This window comes from Chenopodium album, chromosome 6 (assembly GCF_948465745.1).
Source record: "Chenopodium album chromosome 6, dcCheAlbu1.1, whole genome shotgun sequence".
Taxonomy (NCBI): domain Eukaryota; kingdom Viridiplantae; phylum Streptophyta; class Magnoliopsida; order Caryophyllales; family Amaranthaceae; genus Chenopodium; species Chenopodium album.
Genome location: NC_137839.1, coordinates 1,561,763 through 1,581,253, shown reverse-complemented (window position 1 = coordinate 1,581,253; position 19,491 = coordinate 1,561,763). Strand labels below are relative to the sequence as shown.

Here is a 19,491-nt window from a genome sequence, read left to right as displayed (position 1 = left end):
CCATTCACATTGACAATGGAGGAAGTTACACTAAAAGGAGTGTCATCATAACTTGCATCCATCTCATAATCATGAACTAAATCAACCAACAATCTTTTCACCCTATCACATTCCATCTCAAAACAATCACCATACACAAGTCTATAATAAAAAGTCACAATATCCAATTTTCTTCTAGGATCCAAAACCGAAGCAACCGACAACATTACATTAATCACATTCCAATATTTATCAAACTTAACAATCATTTTTGAAGCCATAGATTCAATCACCTTATTCCCACAACAAACCCATTTTCTCAAAGCAAGTAAAATTTCACACACTTTTTCAAAGTACAAATTGGCCGTTGGATATTTTCTTCCCGAAAAAGCCTCTGTTGCCCTTTTAAATAGTGCTAACCTTTCACATATCTCACTAGCCATTTTCCAATCTTCTTTACTAGGTAGTTTAAATTTATTCCTTCCACTTTTGCTCACCTTTGAATCCAACCTAGTAAATGCATCTTTATACAAAAGGGCTATTTGCAACATATCATAACATGAATTCCATCTTGTCTTACAATCTAAAGTCAATTTCTTAGTGATAGGAATTCTACAATAATTACAAGCATCCTCAAACTTCTCATACCTTTTTGGTGTTGAAACACAAAAGGCAACAACACTACGAACTTTCTCAATTGCACCACTAATAATTTCCAACCCATCACCCACAATTAAGTTCAATATATGTGCACAACAACGCATATGTAAATAAGAACCACCCATAATAAGCTTGCTAGAGTTAAGTTTTTCACGCAAAACATCTACTACGGCATCATTAGTTGTACAATTGTCAAGTGTAATGGTGGATACCTTTTCATCTATATTGAAACTCTTCAAACATTCTACCAATGCCTTGCTAATTGATTCCTTGTTGTGTGGGCATGGCACATACAAAAACCTATCAAACACAATCAAGTTACATACATATTAATTATATATTCAATTAAATGTAAGTTCAAACAAAAATATAAAACTATTAAATTACCTAATGATAAGTTCACGCAAAACCCAATCATCATCAATGTAATGTGCCGTCACCGCCATATACCCTTTCCTTTGATTGCTACTACTCCACATATCGGTGGTAATAGCAATCCTAGAATCATTCTCCGCAAACAACCTCATTAACTTTGATCTTTCTTCCTTGTAATCTCGTAGAATATCCGCTTTAACGGTATTCCTAGAGATTACCTTGAAATCCGGGTTCAAACTACTTACAAATCTTCTAAACCCAACATGCTCAACAATGGCAAGTGGGTACTCATGTAATATAATCATATTCACCAACTCGGACCTTGACACTTGAGCATTAAACTTAAATTTTCCAATCCCTAAGGAAGAAGATCCACTTTTACTTGACATAGCTAGTAAAATTTGTTGTTTCACATCCATAGTATTTTTTATTTTCATACATCTCTTTATGTGATCCCTTAAATGTGTAGTACCACTCTTTCCTCCACCAACAAAAAGTTTCTTACAACCTTTACACTTTTCCTTGTCTTCTCCATTCACCTTAATTTGGTCAAAGTGTTTCCAAACAATCGAAGTTAGCTTCCTTCCCTTAACACCTATAATTTCGTCATCATCTTGAGTCATTTCTTCATCATTAACCTTTGTTGATTGTTTTGTAGTCACATTAGTAGGTTCTTTTACATAGGAGGATGGATCAACAAACCCCTCATCATCATCATATCCATTAGTAGGAGTAGATGAAACTTCTTCCATACCTAAATGCAAAATTAAATTGGGGATAAAAATCAATAATTTAACACACAACCAAAAATTCGAGCAGAATACACAAGTAACACAACCAAAAATTCGAGCAGAATTTTCCAAAAAATTCAAGCAGAATAAACACAATCCAAAATTCGAAATTCGAGCAGAATACACAAGTAACACAACCAAAAATTCGAGCAGAGTAAAAAAAAAATTCAAGCAGAATAAACACAATCCGAAATTCGAAATTCGAGCAGAATACACAAGTAACACAACAAAAAATTCAAGCAGAATAAAAAAAAATCAAAAAAATCGAGCACAATACACAACCAAAAATCGAGCAGAATAAAAAAAGAATTCAAAAAAATTCGAGCATAATACACAACCAAAAATCGAGCAAAATAAATTAAAAATAAAAAATAATCAAGCAAACTATTCGGTTTCAAAATATTCGAGCAAACAATACACATAATCGAGCAAATAATCAAGCAAACAACACATTTAATCGAGCAAATAATTCAATTTCAGAATATAAAAAAAATTAAAAAAAAATGAAAATATACTTGACTTGTTGACGGTGCTGCGTTGCATCGGTCTGAGAGCGGTGAGGAGTAGGTGGTTGACGTGGAGACGCGCCGCCGTGAAGAGCTATGTGGAGTACTGGAGTGGGCGAGTGGCTGGCTGCCTGGCTGGCTGCGTGAAAGGCTGAACTGCTGAAGTGAGAGACTGAGAGTGAGAAATTGAGAATGTGGGCTGGCTGCGTGAAACTGTGAAAGAAAGGGTGAGGAGTGATCTAGGGTTTTTAGACAAAAGACCACTTAGACTACAAAATTAGAATTAGATATTTTAATTTGAAAAAAATACATAATTTGTTCATTTAAATCTAACTTTTACATAAAAAAGAATGTCTTATATTTTACACATTACAAATATTAATTGTGTAACAAGAACATAATTTTAAAATTGTGCAACTAAATTATTATGTCATTATATATCAAATTGGTCTAATATTCAAGAAAAAAAAAATTGGTCTAATAAATTATGGAGTAATAGTCATTAGAGATTTAGAGGTAAGGTTTAAGAATAGATCTCGTGAATCAAGGTAGTCCACATTGTTGAAAACTATCCTAATCAACTATTGATCGATCAACATTATACTTCATTGATTGAGTGATCGACTTTATAGATATAAAATAGAATTAGTAACCGTGAATTAGTAAAAAGTTTATAATTTTGACCGATTAACAATGTTTGTGTTATTGTAATTTACTGCGTAGTTAATTGTTTGGAATAAAGATCGATTAACATTATACTTCGCTGATTGAGTGATTGACTTTATAAATATAATAGTGAATTAATAGCTTTAACTATGTTTGTGTAACTGTGAATTAGTAAAAAGTTTAGAATTTAGACCGATTGAGTGTGCTATTGACTTACTATGAATTATTAAAAAAGTTTAAACATTTGATCAAGACTAAACTATGAATCGATTAACATTATATTCCATTGATGGAGTGATTGACTTTATAGATATAAAGTACAATTAATAATTATAAATAGTTTGTGTTACTATGAATTAGTAAATGTTTAAAACTTTTGATCAAGAATTAACTATTGAGTATTGATTGGTCTCTGTTGATTGAGCACATGATTGACTTTATAGATATAAAGCTGAATTAATAACTTTAAAGATATATCACATATATGTTTATGTTTATGTTTATGTTTTTGTGAATTAGTGATTGACTTTATAGATATAAAGCTGAATTAATAACTTTAAAGATATATCACATATATGTTTATTTTTATGTTTATGTTTTTGTGTAATTGTGTACTCTAACTTTTATTTATATATATATAATATATATATATATATATATATATATATATATATATATATATATATATATATATATATATATATATATATATTTATATATTTATTTATTTATTTATTTATTTATTTTGTGTAATTGTGTACTCTAACTTTTATATATATATATATATATATATATATATACACAATTACACAAATCCCAAAAAAAATTGTATATAAGTCGGAGTCGGAGTCGGATTACGGGTCGGATTATCTCGGAGTCGGAGTCGGAGTCGGACATCCGCCGGAGTCGGATTTTTTTCTCGGATTTTTTGTAGGATCCGACTCCGACCCTCCTCCGATTCGGATTCGGATTATTTTATCGGAGTCGAACTCGGATTAATTTTTTCTCGGACTCGAAGCGGATTTTTTGCCTCGGATCGGGGCGGAGTAGGGTCGGATCCGGATTGAATTGCCATCCTTAAGTACATTATTATATGCTACTCCTTGCATTTAATAACAATATGGGAATTAATAAACGAAAAGTAACACAATTGACAATCCAACAAACTCTTAGATTAATATAGAAGCAATTTGATACATATTTCGTGGTGTAGGAGGTAAACCCACAAAGCAAGAAAAGGACTCTACTTTTTTCAGTTCGAAGCTAGAATGAATTTATATGGTTGTTAAATAGGTTGTAGTATTAAAGTATTCATGCAACTTAAACATTAAAAAGATAAAAATTTGTTTGTACTACTTGTGCTATTCTTCAATTATACTAGTATACTGCATTACTGCAATTAAAGAGGCCATGTTGACTATAACTATAAGCCTATAAGTATATTGAATTACTTCAAGCTTAGCATAATTGAATAGTTAATAACTACGTACACAAAAATATTATATACTCCGTATATAAAAAATCCGAATTATCACGTATTTAAAATTCTTAAAATAATAATAATAATAATAATAATAATAATAATAATAATAATAATAATAAATTCGTTTGATGAATTAGAGAAGGAGGTTGTTGCGTTGCTTAAGCGAATTAAGAGGTTCTCAACGACGCAAGACATTGGAGCACATGCTGCAGCTCATATTTAATTAAAGAGTTTTCGATAAATTTAATTAAACAAATGAACATGACACAACACGTTTACTTAAACATGTTAAATTAGTGTTGAGACTCTCAGCATCAAATTAACACGACTCAACCTAAATAAGGAAAAAAAAAATCAAAATTTAATAGTGGTAAATTGCGGTACATACGTTGCTTTGGTGGTACATAACGGTACGTGTCATTATTGTAGAATTTTTGTAAACCTATTATATTTCGGGTTCGGTTCATGTCGTGTCTTTGCCATCTTTGGAGATGTTTCTATCATTTACTTCTCTCTCTCTCTAAATTTTCATAGATCTAAACTTAATTACTTGAGTTTAAAAGAACTTATTAATATTATTTATTAGAACTTATTTCAGTTTAAAATTGAACTTGATAAACTTATTGATTCAAATGTTATAAACATTTGAATCAATTCTGATCCGTTTAACCAAAATGTTATGTGGAGTACTAGCTAAAGTTTATTTTGAAGACTAATTAGTATTTATTTGTCAAAAAAAAAAAAAAAAAAAAAAAAAAAAACAAAAAAAAAAAAATTGAACCTATTTGAATTAAAATATGCGAAACTAAGGTGAAAATGGGTCTTGAACCTATTTTCACCTTTTCCAGTCAAAAAAGGTGTAAATGGGCCCGTATTCGACATAATTTAAAGTCATACGGGTATAGGTTTGCTACAAATTGTTAATCTGTCATGGCCCATTCAGCTCACCCTTTTGCTATTCTGTATGCAATATTTATTATATAATCCAAATCCTCATGTAGCCATATTCTTGTGGCCTGGGTGTGGCAGTTATGGGCTTAGCATATAAATTAGTGGTTTGAACATATATATTATATACTCAAATCTATAGATTAATAATGTGTTTATACTTCAATTGGGTCTCAACTATGAGCTTTTGACTCCAAGAATATTTTGTAGCAAAATCCATACAAATTCTTCTATAGATCCTACTCCATCTAAAATAGCTAGACCCCTACTAAAACACAGCCTTATATAGTTAGTAGCTTAGGCCCCGTGTCGTGCAGTATATCTAACAAATAAAATTTGGTGAAACATACCTATTAGGGGATGTATAGAAATTATATTGTCATAATCCATATTAAAAGGTCGTTTAAAAGTAATTTCATATATGAATCAATTTCATTGTTATTTTTTAAGCAAAATCTAATAATAATTCTTTTAAAAGATATTTAAATAAGAGTTGGAATACTATTTTAGGTAATGTGTATTTTTTAGGTAAATGTGTATGTAAGAGAATTAAGAACACCAAATAAATAGAAATATATTTATTATATGAAGATATAAAAGATTTGCATTATTATTATCATAGTTTTATTATACAAATATATTCTTTATAAAATTGTGTAAAAAAGAAGGGGGGTTTTTGAGGGAAAAAACATCACCAGGACGTGACATGTCTCAAGTCCGGTGTCTGTTTTAGTCTTAAGTTATTGATATGAATGTGTTTTCCAATTTATTTTTTTTCCATTATTTTTCTGCAATTAACGTGATGGAACTAGTTTAAATTCTCAAAGATATCAATCTGAGTTAGTTATTATGAATTCATTGTGATTAATATTAATTTTTTTTTTTATTTTTAGATGAATTTGTGAATGAAATCATTGTTTAAATATCAATTGAATTTGTAGAAGCTAATTTGATCGATTTCAATTCGTAATCAATTATGATCGATTACCTGATTGTTTTTATTGTTCTCATTAATTAATTTGAATGTATTTTTTGATTTTGAGATGAATTTGTGGATAAAATCATTGTTATAATATCAATTGAATTGGTTGAAGTTAATTATTCGATCGATTTCAATTTGTAACTATTTTGAACGATTGCCTGATACTTTTGAATATTTAGTAAACAAAAAATGAACAATTGCAAATTAACATCGAAAATTTTGAACATTAAGTGAAAATATATGAACAATTGCAATATACCACGCCTATACTTTTGAACATCCAGTAAAAAGATCTTAACAAGTGCAAATTTTGAACATTTAGTAAAAAAATCCGAACATCGTAAATTTTGAACATTTAGTAAAAATATATGAACAATCTCAATGTACGTCTATACTTTTAAAATTAAAATTTCGTAAAAAAAATCTGAACAATTGCAAAATTTGTAAGAAAATCCGAACACTGCACCACGCTCATACTTTTGAACATTTGGCAATAAAATCTGAACAACCGTCTGTGGTCTAGCTATTCTTGATGGATCATTGTGCACAATAGACTTATTGCAATATCCAGGGCCAATTGACCAGATTGGTAAATAAAAAAGACCCTTAGCGACAATTTAGTAAAAAAACTTACTCCGGCCACAAATTGGTAAAAAAAACTAACCTTAAGCGACAATTTGGTAAATAAAATAATCTCAGGCGACACTTAACCCAAAAAATACAAAAAAATTCGATAAATTACTCGCGAATGCTTAATATAGTTTGTTTTTCTTGTTATTTTACCAACCCTTTTTTACGGAAATTACAATTTGAAGAAAAAAAACGTTAAGTATCAAATTTCACTTAAATTTTATACCCTTTATTAACGAAATTTTTTAAAAAAGGGGTTGAAAATAAAAGGGATGACATGTAAATTCAATATTTTAAATGGAAAAAATAAATTTAAGAACACAAAAACAAATTAAAATAGGATTTTTAAAGAGTTTGTTGGGAAAAAAATAGATTTTTTGGTCAAAATGTCGCCGGAGTTTATTATTTTTACCAAATTGTCGTACATTGTTAGCTTTTTTTACCAAACTGTCGCCGGAGTAAGTTTTTTTATCAAATTGTCGCTAGAAGTCTTTTTTATTTACTAATCTGGTTAATTGGCGCAATATCCAGGTGGTATAAACAAGAATATCATAATTCATAGAGGTTTTATCAGCCCAACTATTGGTTTTCCTGGCCCTTTGTCTTCCAGATTTTATTAATTTCTAAAATGGGTTTGGTGTACACCGAAATGATTAAACTTATATTATGAGGTCCGATCCAAATTAAAAAAAAAAGTTTAATCGAATATTATTATCGATCATATAAACCTCAAAATATTACTCTGTAACGCATTAGGTTAGCTGTTAGCATTTTACGCCACAAAACCAAGCTCATTAAGCATTGTAAAAAAAAAAAAATGGTGCAAACATTTCTTTTAATTTAAATCGAGAGGTGATAGTAGTTCTTAGTGGACCCAACATTCTCTTAATGAGTCGTAAACACAGTTGCAGGTAAACTAATTACTACTCACATAGTTTCAGCAATTCGTGCATTAAAAACAGTTGATAGTACTCAAAGTCTCAGACACGTACATACGCTACATTTATTTTGTGTCTCATGTATCCCTCAGTCTCTCACACACCTTATTATTCATAACGACACTTATTACACATTAACACATACATACCCATAATAGGCATACTCTTATACATAAAAAGATAATTTTGTTTTCTTATACAATAACACTTATGCGGAAATTAAAAACTGAAGGGATGTAGTACATTCCATTCTAGTTCTGGGTCCGTTACTCGTGCCCCCGATCCCCATGTTTGTGAAGCTGCAACAACATAAAATAAACATTAATAACACTGATCAACATATTAAAATTTTTAAAATATATTTAATGCTTATATATAATCAATAATCAGTAACAGGTCAAAACCCGAATTGAAACACGTTTGTTGGACATACGTACCTTGTCTAGAAAGCGCCCAATTTCGATCTTGGCCGAGACTCCAAGCGAAATACCCGAGCAAGCCGGTATTCCTAGCATAAGTGACCTTAGTAGATATAGCTTGTGTATCATCATAACCGATCCAAGTCGTCCCGGAGTAACAATAGTTAGTAACATACGTAGAGTTATACACAACCGTTGCACCTCGTTGCGAAATAAAGTCCCTAATTTGCCTATAACTAGGCGTACCCTGACCAACACTGGTGTCTCCACCATTAGATGGTGCTAAAATACCGTTTTGGTTAGGGTTCGATAGTTGCCAGGCGTACCCGTAGAAGGGTACGCCAAGGACTAGTTTATTAGCGGGCACGCCCGCTTGCATCCAAGCAGAAATCCCACTGCTTCCGCTCACACTGCTCGTAGGGTCACGGAGCGAGGCGTGAGGTCGAGTGAGGTAAGGCCGAGGGGACCAGGCGGGAGCGTAGAAGTCGTAAGCCATAACATTGAGAAAGTCTAGGTTGTTGTTTATGGCTTGTGTAGGGAAAGTGGCTGCTGGGTTAGGCCTAGGCGAGTAATGGAGGGCCGCGGTTAGGATTAAATTCGGAGCCCTGGCTCTTACCGCGGCCCTCCATTCATTAAGGAGGGTACCTAAGTTGTTCATTTCCTCGACTGTGGACTGGTGCTCCCAGTCCAAGTCGAGGCCGTCATAACCATTGTTTAAGGCTAGGTTGATCGAGGAGTCGATGAAGGTTCTTCGGGAGCTTGCTTGTCTAGCCATGTTGTTGAAATCTGATGATGGTACGCTCCCTCCACCGATGGATAAGAGGGCTTTCACGTTCGGGTTTCTTTGTCGAACGGTTCGAGGGAAGGATGAGGAGCATTGTTGTGGGACTGAGAGTTGGTTGGTTTGAGTATTAAGGTTGGCAAAGGCGCAAAAGAGATGGGTGAAAAGAGTAGAGTCGATTTCCGAGGCGACTAGGCCGCTATCGGGAAACCAATAGCCACCCTTAACCGCACTCGAAAATGGGAAATGGAGAAGTGAAAGGAAAGCAATGAAGGAAATAATACTCTTAAGAGAGGGTTGGTAGTTTATGGAAGCCATTGTAAGTAAAGGTTGGTTGGGTTGAAAGAGTTATAGTGGTATATATATACAATGTTTTTTTTTTTTGAAACAAGTATTAATACAATTGAACACTAGCTATCAATGTAGTTGTTTAGCAAATTGTCCATCTGTATTTGACTGACGTATGTATTAATGTACAAGTTGATCACAAAAACATTAAATTTTGTATTAATAAAAATTAAATTTTAAAATTATATATTGAGACTAAATTTACATATATTATACGAGATATCTTTTATATGTTAATCAAAATTAATATACTTCCTCTGTTCTTTTTTACTTGACCTGTTTCTTTTATCACGCTTGTCAATGCAAAACTTTAACGGTCAATAACTTTAACTCTCTATAATTAAAAAATATAAAAATTATATAGTATGATAGTACTTATTTAGACGAATTCAAAATGATTCAACATGAATATGTTTTTCCTTACATATTATTCACAAAACACGATTAAAGGAGGGGTGATGAATAGTGTAAAAGTCAAAGCGGGTCAAGTAAAAAAGAACAGAGGAGGTATATGAATAGTGCAAAAGCAAATTTGTAACTAGTATTTTCGAAACAAAATTAGTCCTACCTATTAATAGCAAGCATGTGCACAACGTCAAGGGGCACAATCACAAATTCACAATAGTTAGTCCTCACTCTTTTAATTTTGTTATGTTAAATTCTACACCATGAGATAAGACTTTGACATTTCTACTTGCGTATATGAATTCATATAAGCAACTAGCTATGTATGACTTCAAATATGATGTATGCCATTTGTTTTTATACGAATTTCATTTGAGGAATAGAGGATAATGTGTGAGAACTGTAGATATTATTAGAACTCTTATATGATGGATGAACTCTTATAAGTATGTATTTCGAAACAAAGAAACTTTGAAGAAATTCGGATTTATAAATGTTATTATTGTTAAAATAAAAAGAACTAGTAGACGTATTGTACATACTATGAGAATTTCAATTAAAGTCGAGGAAGGCTAACAATGACTAACACGAAAGACATGCGTTAAAAATAATCCAAAGTAGATTAAAAGAGTAAGGGATAATAGTCTTATTACATGTAACTAGAGGGAAAAAAAATGATCTTAAGAGATAACCCATCAACTTAAAATTTTGACTTGGTAGTTGAGTATGATACAGAATTCATGTTCATTGTCCAAAAATGTAGCACACTACATAACACGCATAGCAATTTATGATGTTCAACCCTTTAATTCATTGACTAAAGAGTGGGCTGATTGAAGTTAAGTTTTTATGACACGTAAACGATTTGTTTCAAACTTAATAATCCAACCCGTACATTAAGTGGGTGATCCGACCCGTCTTGTATCCTATATTATGAACCCAATCAAACTTATGGATTGCATTTCTTGGTGTTGGAGTTGTAATGCAAAGCGTTGAAGTATTAATTGTTGATGAAGTTAAATGGATTGAGTAGTTGGTTATACTTTTTATACGTTATTTTAATCACCGCTTCAATAAAATTTGCAAAAAAATTGGTTATATAAATCACGTGTTGTGAAATAAAGAAATAGTTCAATTGGTTAGAATTTCTCTTTTAATTTCAGGGGATTATGAATGAGATCGATTCACATCTTCACTGCGAAGTTTAACGGAAAAAGTACAATGGAAGGAGACGAATTAAGTGAATGTAATACTTTTATTTTATTCAAACTATGACACTTAACATTTAAAAAATAGAAATATATACTTTGTATAATATTCAGCACATTTTATTTGAACTTCATTCCCATGCATGGTAGTTCCCATTTAGCTATGGCACTATGATCCCCATGTTTGTGAAGCTGCAATATTCAAATAAATTAACTTTAGTTAGCTCTTTTGAAATATGATCTATAAGCATCAAAACATAGTTAAGCATCAATAATACTGTTTAAAGTGTTAATTTGTCCCGTCAAAGAAAAAATGTTGATTTGTCAAGGATTGGAATATGTATATAATACTACTATTTATACGTAGTTAGTCAACTAGTCAAAGTCACATTCTATTCGCCTCTTTTTATTGATTGACATTAAATTTTACTAATTAGTCATGTCATGTTGAATTTTACCAGTTAAATAAACTTATGGTCGCTATTAGTATAACATAGCCTAACTAGACAATTGAACAAACACACTAAATAAAACTAGAAAGATTTGAACATACCTTGCTTAGAAAGAGCCCAATTAAGATCTTGGTTAATTTGCCAAGCAAAATACCCGTTCAAGGCGTTACTCTTAGCATAAGCAACCTTAGTAGCAATGGCCTGTGTATCATCAAAAGCAACCCAAGTCGTCCCGGAGTAACAATAATTAGTAACATAATTCGAATCATACTCAACCGTTGCATCATTCTGATTAATAAAATCCTTGATTTCTGCATAACTAGGCGTCCCATCTTTAACCAAAGTATCATTAAAATTAGTCGCTGGTGCCAATATACCATGGTTATTAGGGTCAACCAGTTGCCAAGCGTGACCGTAAAATGGTACACCCAACACGAGTTTATTAGCCGGTACACCGGCCTTGATCCAAGCAGCGATCCCACTGCTTCCGCTCACATCGTTGCCAGTTGGATCAAAGAGCGCGGCATGGGGTTCAGTAATATACGGGGGCTGAACCCAACCGGGTGCGTAAAAGTCGTAAGCCATGACGTTCACCCAGTCTAAATTAGCGGATATAGCATCCGCAGGGAATGAAACTCCTTCACTAATAATAGGTGTGAAACGAAGGGCCGCGGTCAGGATCAAGCTCGGAGCTTGATCCTTTATCGCGGCCCTCCATTCATTTAAAAGTGTTGCCATGTTATTCATCTCATCGTTATTAGTCTGTTGCTCCCAATCTAAGTCAAGCCCGTCGAAGCCATTATCCTTAGCAAGGCTTATCGAGGAGTCAATAAAGGCTTTTCGAGAGCTTTGTTGGCTAGCCATGTTGTTGTAATCGGATGATTTTGCGTCTCCTCCACCGATGGATAGGACGGCCCTGACCGCCGAGTTCTTTTGTCGGATGGTTTGAGGGAAGGATTCACATTCCGAAGGAATTGTGAGTTGGTATGTATCTAAGTTAAGGTTTGCAAATGCGCAAAAGAGGTGGGTGAAAAGAGTTGCGTCGATGTCTGAGGCATCGAGACCATTGTCTGGTGACCAATAGCCACCCTTAACATTAGCGTTCGAGAACTCGAAATGGAAAAGAGATAGTAAGGTAATGTAGGAAATGATCAAACTCTTAAGAGAAGCCATTGATATTTGATGATATTTTGAAGTCAATAGTAAGAAGTATTTATAGCTTTGTAATAGCAAGTAGTGTTTGTGGCCTTTGACTTCAAATTATGGTGTGAATTCTTGACCATATATATGATAAGGCTTTGACAATTCTTACATAAGTATTCAAGATCTATCTTAGAATGAGTTGAAAAGTCAAGTTTGCCAAACTTATTATTATTTCAACATTTTTGTTTTCTGTTGACAAATGATTATGAGAGAAAAACTAATTAGATTACCTTTTTTATTTTTCTTTATATGTACCACACTTATTATTTCAATGTTTTTGTATTCGGTTGAGGAATGATTAGTATATGAAGTCAGATTTTTTTAGTAAGTAATTTAGATTTTTAAGTTGTAAATTATAATTACTACCTCTGTTAAATATTATGTGCAATTTTAAAATATTTTATATCCTAAAAATAATATCCCAAATTTACGCATAATATATATATATATATATATATATATATATATATATATATATGAAGTTGATATCATGTGATAAACCTATTACTCCATTAATGAAAATCTTATCTTCTCAATTGGGACATGTCATGTTGTTGGGTATGGTCCACATTTTATGGGTCCAATATTTTAATGGAGTATTTGTGCATATTTTAGAATTTTCCTGAAAAATCATCAAGTAAGGTTAGTTCTTGTTTAGATTATCTCTAGAATTATCTACTTGAATATTCTAAAAAATTATTAACATTGAAAGTAACTAGAATATATGATTCGTGAACATTAAGAATATAATATATGGCTACAAGAATGATGGAGGAATTTCTGGAAACTTTCGCCTATTTCTTCCAAGCTCCATCTTCAACTATAAATAGAGGTCATATGCATTCAACCAAGGAACATACACACATTACACAAAAAGCTAGCCATACTTATACATAAACCTATCTACCTTTTTTGTATACAAATAAACAATACTCCGTACATCTTATCTCTGCAAATTCACTATTCTTTTTGGTACTACTCTTTCGTTAATCCCTATAGTGAAAGTAATAGACAAATCCATCAAACCACCCTATAGCATTAAAGGTTCATAACTCCATATTGACATACTCAAAAGTTGAAATGGCCCATCATATACAACGATCAACAAAACAAAGATTCATGACCATAACACGTTTAATTTGCTATTACAAACACTAATTCAATATAATGCAATCATTCAAACAGTCAAATCAAAACTTCCATAATAAGATCGGTTTAAGCATTAGAGAGATTTCCAAGCATGATCTCAACATGGTCAGTGATAACCGCCCACATCAAGGTCTTGTGCTAGACTGTTCTCCATTAGAGATGGTGAACATAAAGGAATTGGACCCTGTCTCTGTTGAACAAGAACAGGGTGTTCTTTGGGCAGCTTTAGATGAGGTCACTGATCCTCAGAATTTAAACACAAAAACCCAAAATTCAAACTTTAAACACAAAAACCCAAAATTTGCCAGGCAAATCCTTCGGCTATGCCTAGATCCATGATTTCGATCCGGCTATGTTCACATTCAAATCCGGAAAAATCCTAAGTACAAAAACCATGAAACCGACAGAGACTACCCATACCTTACGCATACTATAATTTCGGCCAAATCCGAAATTCAGCACCCCTCCCCGAAAATCAAACAAGCAAAAATAATGAAAAATCCCTTGGCTAGGCAAACTTCAGAAATTCGAAAGAATTCAAAAATTGCAAGTACAAAAACACATTCACACGTCGATCAATTGTCAACAACAATAAAGAAAGAATTAAAGTTGAAGAAACAAAGAATCAAATTCGTATGAATTTATAAGCCACGAACCCATAATCGAAATTGAAATTGCAAAAATTGAAACATAAACTCTAACCCTAAATAAATTAAATAAGAAAATAGAGAAAAAAACTAACAACGAGATTCTCTTCCTCTCTGTTTCCTCTTCCTCCTCCTCCTCCTCCTCCTCTTCCTCCTCCTCCCCTTCCTCTTCCTCTTCCTCTTCCTTCAATTGCAGTTCATTCATACTTGATATTATATCGTCATAATCTTTACTTTGTCAGCCATCATAATCTTCGAGCTCTCGATGAAGATCAAAAAGCGATTCCGAGGAGATCATGGTTTGTTTTTGTTTTTTTCACAGAAATTTTTTACGGATGAGTATTTTTATTTTTGGTGAGAATTCAGAGGAGTATTTATAGGGGTTTTGTTTTTTTCACAGAAATTTTTTACGGATGAGTATTTTTATTTTTGGTGAGAATTACAAAATATTTATAGGGGAAATACGGATGATCAGTCAGATTGACATGGGAAGCAAATCTAAGGGTACATCCGTCTTTTGAAGAGTGAAATATACATCAAAATATCATGCCTTAACAGAACACAAATATTCCTTTTCCATTTATACACTAAGAGCAAAGTCATTGGTTGCCCTAGTCATAAATATTTTATGCACATAAAGCATTAAAAAGAATATTAAAAATAACACTATAGACCAATTATTATAAGACAAGTGGCACACCCTCATCTTTTGCCCACCATTTGCTAGAGGTCATGGCCATGATCAGGTCATGACATTTCTCTCTCCAAAAATACTATTTTTTGTATTTTATAATATTATTTCAATTTCTCTTTCTTCCTGCCCATTACAAAAGGGCAACGGATGACTATGCTCTAAATGGGTCACTTCTTTATTGTGAATTATCATGCAAGTTGTGCCATTTGAATTTCAATAGACTTATCTTAGTAATGTTTGGTCATGGATTTGTTGCTTAAGAGAGGGAGAGACAAATTTGATACGGAGTAATGGAGTATATCCATGGCCAAACTTTCTGAGTACTCTAATTGTTAAATTGTTAATTATGCTCTCATGAATTTTTTCTCGTATTTTGTTAATTATGCTCTGATGAATTTTTTATTCACATGGGATATGTGAACTACCTATTTCACAAAACCTTAGTCGCAGCGCCTTGGGAAACAATTGGCTGCATATATGAGAAGTCTAGTTTAGTCTCATGACTTTTGATTATCACAATTTATTTTAAAAATAGACGGCTGAGATTTTTTTTATTTATCTTTAATTAGTAACTTTAGTTAAATAAAGATTATTTTATATATATTTTTTATTTCTGAATTTCAAAAAAAATTAAAATGATTTTTAATTAAAATTATTAATTAGAAATAAATAATAAAAAACAAATAATCTCAACCATCCATTTTAAAAATTTGTGGTAATCAAGAGTAATAAGACTACATTAGAATCATCTCTAATTCCCTGCATATAGCAGACCCGTATTTGACCCAGGGCCCACAGAAAATAAGGGTCCAATTTTGTTAAATCTAAGTTATGAATACAGTGTACAAGTAGTTATAATAAATTGGTTTTTTTTTTTTTTGTGGTAAAAGTCAAAAAATCCTTATAAATATATTAGATGTATTTATATCCAATTTTTTAAGAAAAAATAATGCAAATTGTGATTATCTGGTTATTCCTTCAAAAAAAAAAAAAAAAAATCTCTTCATAAATAACTTAAGCTTAAATAAACTTATTAGAATTTATTTTAGTTGTAAATTGAATTGAATTTGATAGCTTATTAATTCAAAGCTTGAACAAACTTATAAAATTTAACTAGGCCTATTTATTTATTTATTCTTGACAAGAACCTATTTAAATTAAAATACATGAAAATAAAGTAAAATGGGGCAATTTTGGCATAAGTATATTGATTTGCTACAAATTGCGCAAATTTTTAGCTGGTCCCAAGTCCAGCCATTTTTTTATTGGTCCCTCAATTTGAAAATGAACATATAATATAACAAAAATAAACATTTTTTTACTATAAGATAATTATTCTTACAAAATTAAATGTTCATTAATTCAAACTATCAAATATTCATTCTTAAAATATTAATGTTCACAATTTTTTTTTTGTCATCGTCCTCTTCCAAATTCACCACCATTACGAGCCATATCCTTCGCTATATCACAATCAGTTACCACTTGAACTCCGCCATTTATGGGAGCAGGTGTTCACTTTGTCATCGCCTTCCTCCAAATCCACCACCATTTTCTTTGTCCAAACCTTTAAATTCATCCTAAATTTGCGACATTACTACGAGCCACATCCTCTGCCGTATCACGAACAGTCACCTCCAGAACTCCGCCATTGATGGGCGAAGCTCATAGGTTGTCGTCGTCGATGTGGTGTGGTCATGTGGATTTGGCACCTAAAGACCCTATTCTTGGTGTCACCGAAGCTTTTTTGGCCAATACTTCTCTTAACAAAATCAATGGTTATTTTGTACGAATAAACATTGTACTACATGAAAATGAACATTAATTTTATTAGAAAGAACATCATACTACATGAAAATGAACATTTAATAATTAAGAAATAAAAAATTATTGTAAAATATGTTCAGTCAAAAAATGTTCATTTTTGTTACAATAAATGTTCATTTAATTTCTAAACGAGGGACCGTGAATATGTACCTGGTCTCGGCCTTCAACAACTGCTAAAAATTGTTAATCTGTCATGGCCCATTCCGCCCACCCTATTGCTGCCCTGTATAACCCTACTTTATGTAATCCTCATGTAGCCATATTGGGTGTGGCAGTTATTATGGGCTTAGCAAATAAATTAGTGGGTTGAACGTTCAGATTAATAATGTGTTTATTCTTCAATTGGGTCTGGTTTTTTACTACAAGAATATATTTGTGTTTGTCCTGACCCTTAGTCTCTTAAATTCTAATATCGAGTTCGGTGTACACACAAATCTATTTATCTATCGATCTATCTATCTATCTATCTATATATATTATACTAAAAGACAAGCGCCTCAATGTGAGGATGACAAATGTCACTCTCTCATTGGCTTATCTTATGTATAAAATATATCTATATAATTACTGTTTACATATTCAAGCATAGTTATTTTTGTTAAACTTCAAACAATAAAAGCAAGTTTCTATACATGCATAAGATTTTCATGATTTCCTAACATAAATATTGATTTACTTTTTTTATAATAAATATATACTTTCCAATACTACAAATAATCCAGAAAAAATTTCCAATCTTTATTTATAGTTAAGTTAAAGAATAATAACTAATTTGAAGCAATATGATTAAAGTGGCATAATTAAGGAAACAAATATTTCGTATTTTGAAAGGCTAATATTGGTTTTTTTTTTTTAATTAAAATTAAATAAAATCGATAATATTTAGTTTGACATCAATTATGAAATCAATACAAACATTTATAAAAAATCAGATGTACAATACAATATTGTGTACCTATTATAAAAGCTACCCTATAATGAATGAAAGTTATTTATGCTTTATTGATAAAAGTTACCCAAAATAATCTACAAGTTATCCTAAATTCAATTCGGGTATCGGATGAATACAAAAGTTTTTGGTAAATATACAAATTAAAATAGTGTAAAAATTACTTTTATCGTTTGTTGTACTCCTTGACAAATACTGAATGCTGAGCCGAAATGTTGTCTTGGAAAAAAAATACATAATCTTGAACATAAATTTAATTTTAATCGGCCTTTCATTTTCTATACAATGTCTTTTACAATGACTTTTTGTTTTTCTTGCATAATTCAATTAGTAATAAATGGTTTATAAATCAACTTATTAATTTTTTAAATAAGGTATTATTAATCCCGTAGGGAAAAAAACTAATAATTCAATTAGTAATAAATGGTTCATTTTTACTAACAAATTAATTTTGTCATTTGGATTTATTTTATTTCCTTTTTTTATATAATGTTATTTGTTTATTTGAAAAATAATTGAATAATACTATCATAATTATAAGAGATATAAACTAAATCTTTCCTACCTCCCATAGATATAAACTAAAATTTTCTTACCATAAGCAGTTATATATACAATCGAATATTTGTTTTACTCGTATTCACCAAACTTTAGACATAATAATAACTTACCTTAGCTTATATTTGACCCGCCACTATATACAATTTTCCTAAGCAAATCATTGTGTCAAAAACAATTACAGAGTACATAATATCCATACAACCAATCAACAACTGATAGCTAGAATATACAACACAAATATATAGATATGGATGTAATCCCCCGTATTTTTAAATATATTAGTAATGAAATTATATTTTATTCATAATATTTATTTGTATTTTTTTTCGGATTTAATTTCAAAAGTTTCAAATTATTTTTGGGTTTGATGAACGATTTTATTACAAAGAACTTTTTATGAACCTTTCTTCACTAATTTATATCCAGCAAACAAACCAAACCCACTTTCTTTTCTTAATTGGCCCATTAATTTTATGAGGCCCAATCTTAAAACTAACCCTACACCACTCTCTCTCCTATAAATACCCCATACATCCCCAAAATTTCCCACACAAAAAGGTTAGTCTTATTTTCATCCTCCTTTGTTTCATTATTTTGCTTAATGTTATTTTAATTGTTTTGGGTTTTGATTTTAGTATAAAGATTATATTTTTAGTATTAAATTATATTTTAATGGTATAAAGATTATAAATTTCAGATTATATTTATGTTATAAATTTCATATTTTATGAATTATAAACCTAGGGTTTCAATTTATTGAAAATCATGATTTTAGGGTTTTTATGAACAATTGATTTAGGGCTTTTATAGTAATGATGTTTTGAAATTTTGGTGATTATATTACTAATTAGTTTCCAGATTATTTTGAGCACGTAAATTCGTATTTTAAT

At 31.2% G+C, this 19,491-nt stretch overlaps 2 protein-coding genes across 2 annotated transcripts; both read right to left on the bottom strand.

Annotated features, from left to right (window-relative positions):
• Positions 1 to 7,860: 7,860 nt before the first annotated feature.
• LOC145634216 (class V chitinase-like) lies at positions 7,861 to 9,476 on the bottom strand. The gene is made up of 2 exons (XM_081685642.1): positions 8,396 to 9,476; positions 7,861 to 8,257 (listed from the first exon to the last, which is right to left on the bottom strand). Exons 1-2 carry the CDS (start codon positions 9,474 to 9,476, stop codon positions 8,178 to 8,180), a joined length of 1,161 nt encoding a protein of 386 aa, XP_081541768.1. The 3' UTR covers positions 7,861 to 8,177.
• A 1,671-nt stretch (positions 9,477 to 11,147) lies between these two features.
• On the bottom strand, positions 11,148 to 12,795 carry LOC145634215 (class V chitinase-like). The gene is made up of 2 exons (XM_081685641.1): positions 11,673 to 12,795; positions 11,148 to 11,311 (listed from the first exon to the last, which is right to left on the bottom strand). Exons 1-2 carry the CDS (start codon positions 12,742 to 12,744, stop codon positions 11,289 to 11,291), a joined length of 1,095 nt encoding a protein of 364 aa, XP_081541767.1. The 5' UTR covers positions 12,745 to 12,795; the 3' UTR covers positions 11,148 to 11,288.
• Between the last annotated feature and the right edge of the window lie 6,696 nt (positions 12,796 to 19,491).

What these genes read in the sequence shown, in the direction of transcription:
- LOC145634216 (XM_081685642.1), bottom strand. Translation starts at nt 9,476, where the DNA reads ATGGCTTCCATAAACTACCAACCCTCTCTTAAGAGTATTATTTCCTTC. An exon ending in TTGGGCGCTTTCTAGACAAG is followed by an intron (nt 8,258 to 8,395) that starts GTACGTATGTCC and finishes ATGTTGTTGCAG; the next exon opens with CTTCACAAACATGGGGATCG.
- LOC145634215 (XM_081685641.1), bottom strand. Translation starts at nt 12,744, where the DNA reads ATGGCTTCTCTTAAGAGTTTGATCATTTCCTACATTACCTTACTATCT. An exon ending in TTGGGCTCTTTCTAAGCAAG is followed by an intron (nt 11,312 to 11,672) that starts GTATGTTCAAAT and finishes TGAATATTGCAG; the next exon opens with CTTCACAAACATGGGGATCA.